Below are 8,931 nucleotides of genomic sequence, written 5' to 3' on the forward strand. Positions count from 1 at the left end.
AATCGCTCCCCAAGTGCTATAAATCATATGCTCGGTAGCAAACGTGAATCATAAAATAGGGCGGCTAGTTCTGATATTATTCATATATTGAATAACTATGCAACTGCCAATTGAACAATGCAGTCGCCAGGTTAAGTCGAGTTGTATATTTTTTGAAGTGCACAAACCAGTTCTCGTGTCACTTTCGCGCCCAGCCACAACGCGTCAACCGTAGCCGCCGATGCCTGTCATCAACATCCATTTTAAAATTTCAAGTTGTTCTGCTGAACAACACGGCATTTTCTCCGTGTTCAAGAAGAAAAACATGAAGATTGAGTATAGGGTATAGCCCTCCTTGTCGAGTTATTACTAATTGATACATTATCACGATTTCGTCGCCATGAGAACAAGATCGCTGCCCTCCAGAAGCTCAACCAACACCGAGACGTGCAAAACAGCTCTTCCAGAACCTTCAAAACCCCTCAAAGCACTCATTCTACCATGCGATGCGACCGAAGAGGCTCGGTTTATTTTACTTGAGAACCCTCGAAGCGGTGCTCTTTGTCGATATTATTTCTGTCCCAAACTAGGGCTATATGAGTTTACGGCTATATCCTCTACTTCTCCAAGGAGCACTCTATTCACCACGACGAAGTCCGCCACGAGTCTAGTAGCTGATAAGCAAGAGCATGTTGTACGAAATAATTCTAGCAATATGGTGGTCGGGGACGTTAGCACAGAAAACACCGAAATCATTCCGCAAATGGTTGAAAATCGAATACCAACGAAAGCGACGATTGCTAAACAGTCGCAATTGTTCGTCGCAACGCCGGTGGACATCCTCTTTTTCCTCCTGCCCATATTAGCGCCAGCTCGCGGAAATTCAACCTCCCGGAAACGCTTCCAGCCCCTGGATGATATGCTCGATTCCCAAGATACGGCCTCAAAACGCCTGAAACACATCTTGTCAATACAGTTCAGAGAAAAGGTGGAAGCGAGAATGACGGTTATATGTGACACTGTCGAAGCTGGGGAGACAATGTACAGGCTCAATGAGGATAAATTGCTTAGGGAATTGATTTTCAAGGCTGAGCGGATGGCGGCGGGCGGACTTCCTCAGAGTTTGGAAGAGCGGTTTATACAGAGGGCATTAGAACTCCCAGTTCTCAGCGTGAAAAGAGATGATCTTCCAACAACTTCAACGTCACCAAACCCCTCTGACGCGACCGATGATACAAATAATCCCGTTGAAACTTCTCAACAGAAGTCCGAGTTACAGTCATCGAGTTCCACTACACCAACTGCAAACCCGTCGGCTTCTTTTACTGCGTCTGATGTTTCTACACCAAACACTGCAACCACACCCCCTACAAAAGACTCACCGCCTAATTGCGACGTGCGCCACTTACTCCGAGTCCGCACGGCGATATCCTTTTTAGCATCGTCATACCTACCTAAACACCTCTCGTCCCGAGTGGAAACTCTTCTCAACAATCCCGAAACGAGCCCCAAAGATTTTTCTCCCCTTACCCAACATTTAAAACTCGTCGCGGAAATGCGCGCCAAAGCAGTAGCGTCTCGTTCAATGGGTGATTTTTCCCACAAACGGAGGGTTGAGGATGATGAAGAAGTGGAAAGAAAAGCGGAGAAAAAGCGAAAGAAGGAAGAAGAAGAGAGGAAGAAGAAGATGGGGGAATCGAGGGCGGTGAGAGATTTGAAAAAGGTGAATGTCTCCGGGATGAAGAAGCTGAGCGCCTTTTTCCAGAAGAAAACTTAGGCAATGTGACGGAGTAATAAATCCCAGGTTATAAATATAAGGCGTGGATCAAGTATGTGACCTTATTAGAGTTGTGCATAAAGACGGTATGACATGCCTTTTGGATACTCCAATCACTACGGCCGGTTTTATATCCTCCCTGACAAGCCAGGAACGTTGAAACTCACGACAGAAGCGGCCTTTTTCCGGTCCGAACTGTCACTTGCTCGCCCTTTTGTGGGCGGATTTATTTCCCTGACAACGTCACCGCCACTCTCCTGCGTGAACCCTGATAAAACAACACCACAACGAGGGGCGTATTTCACGTCTTTTTCCGCTAGTTTGCCAAGGGTCCGCTGCCTAGACCCATCAAGACTCCCTGTCTCGAGCTGAAAACAATCCCACAACCCGTCCTCCATGGTGAGGAATGGTTTGGTGGTGCCGTCAACATCCATACATCTCCAACTCAATTATCCAAGTCAATTATCGGTAACTATTCTCTCTACGAGCGGTCTGGGAACTTTAACTACCGTAGCAGCATATGTGATACAATTATATGTTCAATATTATTATATGCATTAGTTATATAGATAATGGTTACAACCTATTTGTCCGTACCGTCAGCCAAATGCTGAATAAAAGGCCTTGCTCCAATCCGGAGTCACCCTTGACGTATATATGCAAGCCATCGGTTTAAATATTGTTTAAATTAGTCCACACATGTATAACACTGAGCGCATAAGGCCAGTCAATAGCGCAGGGCATCCAAAGCCTCCTTGATAGCTGTTCCCGTATACGCAGCAAAAGCAGAAACTTCTAGGCACTCTCCGAGATAGCGGCGCCGGAGATCCTAATATCCATGGAAGAAAAAAAAGTTAGGGATGGCACGCCGTGAGCAAATTGTCCCGTACAACACAACTAAATGGAAAATGAAGTGAGGGTGAGGGGAGTATACTTACAAAAACGTGCCGTTCGAAGGCTTGCTAATAACTATAGCTTCCTCCAACTTTTCCTGGCTGATATCCGGAAACTTCTTATAGTAGTACTCTTTCTTCAAAGCCTCCGTCACGTCAGCAACCTTTTCCTGCGGGACCATATGCACCGTACATCCACCCCAACCTGCGCCCGTCACTCGACTTCCTAGAGCACCAGCCCGAAGAGCAATTTCGCAAATGTCATCTACCTCGGGGCAAGTGCAGTCATACAGGTCTCGGCACGATGCCATCGACTCATTCAGCAATTGGCCAAGGTACTTCACATTATGCTCGTCCAGATGGCCCTGCTTCTGGGAGCGAGAGAGACATGACTTGAAATCCAGAACCCGCCTTGCTTCTTTAAAGCAATGTAGCGCACGTTGACGCAGAAGAAAGCGTTCCGCTTGCACAGGGAAAGTAGAGAGGAATTGTTTCTCGAGGTCCGAGATGGATATGCCCAACAATGCAGCAACGTCCTCACGCGTGTAGCCTTCTTCCTTGGTCAACGTATCCGCGGCAACCATGATAATAGAGTCGAGTTGGTATTCAAGCGGGTCTTGAAGACGGCCTTCCTTGCGCATGAGTTCCTCGTGGAAGTTGCGCAGGCTGTAGCCTAGTGAGCTACAGTCCTTAGGGAGGAAGAGGTTGTGCATCTTAGCGAGGACGACGGTCGCTAGAGTACATTCAGCGACGCGCAAGTTGTAGTGTCGTGGTGCTGTTTCGGCTTTGTTAGATGTGACGAAGCTTTGGGCCATGAGGAAGGTTATTTCTGGGTGGGCTTTGGGAACGGGAATGTGTTCGAAATGGAAGGAGGGAAAAAAGCGAACGTAGAGGAGATAGCCGCGGAGGGAAAATATGGACGCCGCTTGATCCATTCTATGATCGTGGTCAGCTATAAGGTGCCTGCTTCGATTTACGGGAAGCTTACCCTCCAGAATATACTCCAACAGCACGCTCCGAAACGATAGCTATATCTTGAAGCTCCTGCTTGGAAATATCATAGCCATTTGCCTTTACTCCAGCCAGCGCGCTAGAACAGACGAAGGCGGCACTACTAGATATTCCTCCACCAGGAGGCACATTGCCATCCACCAGCACCTCAAAACTAACAGGTGTGAAGTCCCCAACTTGATTCTTTTCTCGTAGTAATTTCAAGGCCACCCGCAGCCCAGCCTTGAAATAGTTTATCCACTCATGTTTCGCGCTGTCGATTTCAACATCTTTATCCTTAGGGATAGTGAATTGCCCACTAGCGAACTTTGCACCGTTGGTATTAGCCACTTTCGCCCAAGATTCTTGGGTTTTCTCTGCTGGATGAACTTTAACAGCTATGAGGACATCGACACTGACGGCGGTTGGTAAGACATCGTAGAGCGAGTAGTCGATATGTTCGCCGATGATGTTGACTCTGCCAGGGCTCCGCGCGACGAAATCCGGTGAGGCACCGTAGAGCTTCTTGAACGTGGCAATGAAATTGGTCCAGCGGAGTTTCTGGTCGGAAGATATGCTAACTCCACCAGCTGGGTCGGTCGAGTAGACATCCGCGATAGATTCTGTTTGTGGGACAAGCTCGCCTGGGGAATTCATGATGGTTTTGGAGTAGTCCGCGGCGGGGCACTCCACATGCAACTCGAGAAGCTGGCTTGTTCTTTCTTACTTAGCTAAAAGGCAACTTGTGATGGAAAATGAGGAGGTGGCCGAAATACCATTGAGTCCGGATCGGTTTGTCTTAGTATCTGAGTCGCATATACGGTAAGATGACGGAATTGATCCATGGACACTCCGTAACCTGCGCTCCAGAGCTGGTTGCAATCGTGAGGTCAGCCAAGGGGTGCAGCACGTGATTGATGAGAGATTCCCCTCACAGATTTACCCACCCGAAGGCAGCATGAATACATGGCGACTGACAGTTGTTTTGGATTTGCTGTCCATAGGTACAATTTTGGAGTAAACCGGCCAAGAGGAGAAAGTGGAATATATCAAAAATCAAATGAAGGAAAACGGAGCCCGAGAAAATTATCCCGAAATGGGTCTTTTTCAAAAAGATATTTCAGAAGTGATCCCTAAGACACAATAAAAGCAGTAGCAGCAGCTGCTGCAAAAAATCCACAATAATAAGGTCGAAAGGAACAGTAGCCTTTCTCTCAAATTTGCGAAATGAAATGGAACCGTATAACGCGCTATGCTAATGACCGAGAATATACCCAAGCGGCTTCAGATCCGACCCTCCAACAGGAGGAGAAAATCAAAATCAATAAGGACAAACGTAGAGAAACCGATAAGAATTTAAAAGAATGCGAAGGGGTATTAAGAGTCTGTTGGATATATCGAGAAGAATATTACAAATGCTGTACCATGCATTTTTAATGGGATCATTGATCATTTATATCTGCCCAGAACCCGTCAAGAGAGTGGCTTTTGAGCAAATACGCGATGACTGCAGTTGATAGTTAGCCTTTGAATCTTGTTTTCTCCAATGTTAGCAAAGACTACTCCTTACACTGTGGTGTACATATGGTAGTCCATATTCTTCAGATCGTTTCTTGCCCCAGCAAGCAAGGCCTGTATCATGATGTTGTCCCAGTTCAACACCTTCGAAAAGAGAGCCAGGGCGTAAGGCTCCAAAGACTCCGACATGGCCATCTGCATATAATTCCCGAGTTTTTTCAATTTCTTGTCTGACGACCAAGGCGACAGTGGTATTTTCCGGTTATCCTCCCCAACGTTCGTGAAGCCCGCTTCTTGCACAAACTCCTTAAACTTGCATGCGACATTGACCGGTTTGCCGAATGATTCGGACGCTTCTCCCAAGAGAGTCTGGAACTGATTATATGCAGAAGATTCGGGAAGGCTGTTGTCGTCGGTCGATGCCCAAGCATCGAATTCAGCCAGCTCTATCCAACCCCCCGGTGCCAAATTATCATATGCCTGTTTTAACAACCGCGACCAATTTGCTATCGCTCCGCCCATTCCCCGAATATGGATGAAGTCAAACGGTTGGGTGTACTGCCAATCCTCCTCGGCATCATCGACTTCGAACTGCAGATTTTCGGGGATATAGCCGGGTTGTATGGCAGAAAGATCAGACCCGATAACTTTGGCCGCGGGGTGCGCATCGGCAAAATCTATCGCCCACTATTTTCAAGGTCATGAAACGAATTAGTTGTTACCCGAATCCAGACATCGATGAAGGGCGATAAAGGATATATCATGTCTACTCACAATTCCTGTACCACATCCAATATCAAGAGTGCGCCCAACGGTCTTTGGGATTGGGGCACGGTAGAGTTCGCCATCATAACTGAGCAGGAACAAATGGTGCATCAAATCCAAGCGCTCTTGTTCTTCCTCGTCGTTCGGCATAAAGTATTCACCTGCATGGTAGGCATGGTATCTTCGATGTCCAAAATATCTGTAGAATCGTGGGGATAAGAGGTTTAGCTGCAAATATTGGAACTAATCAGTGGCTAAAGGGTAGAGTAGGGACAACTAACTCGTAATGGCGAATGCTGGAGGTGAGGGAATATGTTTCATCCTCATCCATGGATGCGAACATCAACTCAAGACGGATACGATAGTATTCAGGTGACTGTGTATTTAAAATATCAAGATTTAAATCGTGGGTTTCAGTGCGTTGTGAGGAGGTGGTTGGCTTGTGTTTTCCCGAGAGAGTGGTTGATACCAAGGATGTGGTTTCCCCATGCTCCTGGCAGGAGAATTACAGGAACACGATTGAACTAACTAGTAAGGAATAGGAGAGTCGGAATAAAATTGCCACGCACTTCTGCAGGCTATTCTACGCTGGGTACGGGCTAGAGGCGGGGGACTGGGTCTGTTCACCCATCCAAGGACAAAGAGAGCGAAGGAGAGGCCAGAAAGGCTGTTGCACGTGACAGCATATCGTGGCTCATTATTTCCCTTCGGAGAAATCGACAGCACAGAGGCCCGGGGGAGGCGGTCTGGCAATGGATTTCGAGGGATTTCAGAGGAGACTGAAGGCGCCGTCGATAAAAACTAAGACTCCAAGCAAGACGGTGGAGCTTGAAGGGCGCGGCAAACCCAGCAAAACGATCAACTTTAATATTGTGCTCACGGCTGGTGGCACTTGGGAGCAGGACTTTTGGGAAGAGATCAGCGAGTTCCGGCGTGATGGAAAACAATAGCCGTGGCAATTGACAGTTTCCTGGCTGCAACATTATCCGTGACAAAGGTAACAGGGCATCCTTCACGACGTGGTGGCTGCGTCGCAAAGTCTAGTGGGAACTTAAGTGGAGGTGCTATGACTGCCAGTAAACCCTCTTGGGTATTAGTCAACACAAGCACGCCCACGCACGAATCGGCAAGCCAGCTCTCCATCCGCTGCTGGACAAGAGCAGTCCCCCGTTGAGGTGGTGCATTGCGTCGCATCCGTGATCCACCTGATTCTAGGTACTCGGTAACCCAACGTTTTCCTGGCCTTCAGCGAGCAACAGAGGGAGCAGAGCATGTTGCTTACCTCTTTGATCCTTGGACACGGGCCAGACTGGGGCCCATCCCATTGGCTCAACGCCGCTCCACACTACCCAGAGACTGGGAATGGCCCGAGAGGATGCCACGGCCCATGGCCCATGGGACAGGTCTTGCAGGCTTGGACTGATTATTTTTAATTTGCTGGCGTTCGCTAGGCCCTTTCTGGACCTGTTTGCGGTTATGGGCTCTCCTCTGGCTCCAGGCTGGCCTGGCTGTGCATGTCAGGCAGCTCCCAGGCTTTCAAATTCCGGTTTGCGTGAAGTTACTCTGTCAGACCCTGCAAATAATATTATCAGTGCCATGACATCCGGGGTGAACAGTCCAGGAGCCATGGCCGCCTGCGCCCAACCCTCAAAAAGTCAAACCATGATGTTGCAGTTTTGCTAGACACTTCTAGGAAGGAATTTCGACCATCAGAACCAGTCCGTTGGCCAATAACCAGCCCACTGGCACAGACCAAGTTCTCTGCGGGATCCGGATTTCCACACCAGCTTCGTTTCCACCTCTTCCGCGCGTTCATTGGCCTTTTTTTGCTGTTCTTGTTCATTCAGTTGCGAAAAATAATAATTCAGAAAAAGCACGATATCCATTCCATAAAAAGCAATGACAGATCATGTGTATAAAGCCCGAAGTTGACAATACACAGGAAAATTGAACCACTTGGAAGCATTCAAGGATAATGCTTGCTTGGTTGCACAGAGGAGATCAAAAGATGGTTCAGCCATGTGTCCGATTTTGAGCCCCATCACCTTATCCCCTGCCGCAACGAAGGTTAATCCGGCCGGCCGAGAATCAAACATGTATTAGGCCCATGGTTCTTGCGCTCACCCACAACCCTCAACAAGGCATCGGATAGGATGTTGGACCGTGTGGGTGCAGATGCGGCCATCAGAACCATGTCCGGGTTTTGGCGCTATCCTGTAGCGCGGACCCCAGGTTGCGCTCACCATTGGCCCAGTTGACTCCCTAAACGACATACGCACTACTGCAAGTTGCGACTGGAAAAATTAATCATTGCACCCTTGCCCATGGAGCATATTGCATGCAGCTACTGTATGGGTCCACCTCCCATGGGATATTGAACCCAGAAAACATTCCACGCTGTATTATCAAAATATTCTGACTCGGGCGGTTAACGCCGAAGCTGAAACCGTTGTCACTTTGGATTGCTTGAAGGATATCTCAAGGTTACAACTACACCACGGACATCCATTTTCCACTCCTCCCGCGATATCGTCAGGAACTGAAAATGGCTGAGAGGCAATCTGCCTCGTCCGTATTGATACAGAAGGGTCTCTGGCCAAGTTTGTTCAGATGTGCAGGAATTCTTACTTCGTACTAAGTGGGTTTGCAGCTTATGCGGCGTTACTTTCGGCCCGAAGCCGTTGTTGGTGCATGCCGCGAGTCCCGCAGACTTATATGGAGCTCCACAGTTGAGCTCCATGGCAGTTTGTCCCTCAAGTCCACGCTTTAGTCTTCCTTAGCTGAGTTTAGTCAATCCAAAACACAGCTCTTTTGCTACAAAAGCCCCTTGTGAAAGTGACGTGGCTCCAACATTGCAACCTTGACGAAGCATTCCCCGATACAACTGCAAGTTCGCGGGTTTTACACTGTCATCCGCTGGGGAGATTTCCCTTTAGAGCGCTTTGCGCTCATAGAACTCTTGGTCTCCATCGTTGCCCCGCATCCATCAAGTTACGACTGGCCAAGTTC

General features: G+C 48.2%; 4 protein-coding genes across 4 annotated transcripts; 1 reads left to right on the forward strand and 3 right to left on the reverse strand.

Moving 5' to 3' along the window:
• Positions 1-379: 379 nt before the first annotated feature.
• HCBG_06850 (uncharacterized protein) lies at positions 380-1,756 on the forward strand (the record flags this gene model as incomplete). The annotated part of the gene is made up of 1 exon (XM_045433899.1): positions 380-1,756. The coding sequence occupies one exon, from the start codon at positions 380-382 to the stop codon at positions 1,754-1,756; it is 1,377 nt and encodes a 458-aa protein (XP_045285380.1).
• A 507-nt stretch (positions 1,757-2,263) lies between these two features.
• On the reverse strand, positions 2,264-4,448 carry HCBG_06851 (galactokinase; the record flags this gene model as incomplete). Its single annotated transcript, XM_045433900.1, has 3 exons — positions 2,264-2,585; positions 2,695-3,585; positions 3,638-4,448. The coding sequence occupies 3 exons, from the start codon at positions 4,294-4,296 to the stop codon at positions 2,552-2,554; spliced, it is 1,584 nt and encodes a 527-aa protein (XP_045285381.1).
• A 159-nt stretch (positions 4,449-4,607) lies between these two features.
• On the reverse strand, positions 4,608-6,345 carry HCBG_06852 (uncharacterized protein; the record flags this gene model as incomplete). Its single annotated transcript, XM_045433901.1, has 4 exons — positions 4,608-5,146; positions 5,210-5,844; positions 5,932-6,121; positions 6,204-6,345. The coding sequence occupies 4 exons, from the start codon at positions 6,263-6,265 to the stop codon at positions 5,113-5,115; spliced, it is 921 nt and encodes a 306-aa protein (XP_045285382.1).
• Positions 6,346-7,133: 788 nt separating this feature from the next.
• On the reverse strand, positions 7,134-7,550 carry HCBG_06853 (uncharacterized protein; the record flags this gene model as incomplete). The annotated part of the gene is made up of 2 exons (XM_045433902.1): positions 7,134-7,430; positions 7,485-7,550. The coding sequence occupies 2 exons, from the start codon at positions 7,548-7,550 to the stop codon at positions 7,134-7,136; spliced, it is 363 nt and encodes a 120-aa protein (XP_045285383.1).
• Positions 7,551-8,931: the final 1,381 nt, after the last annotated feature.

This window comes from Histoplasma capsulatum (genome assembly GCF_000150115.1).
Source record: "Histoplasma capsulatum G186AR genomic scaffold supercont2.10, whole genome shotgun sequence".
NCBI lineage: Eukaryota > Fungi > Ascomycota > Eurotiomycetes > Onygenales > Ajellomycetaceae > Histoplasma > Histoplasma capsulatum.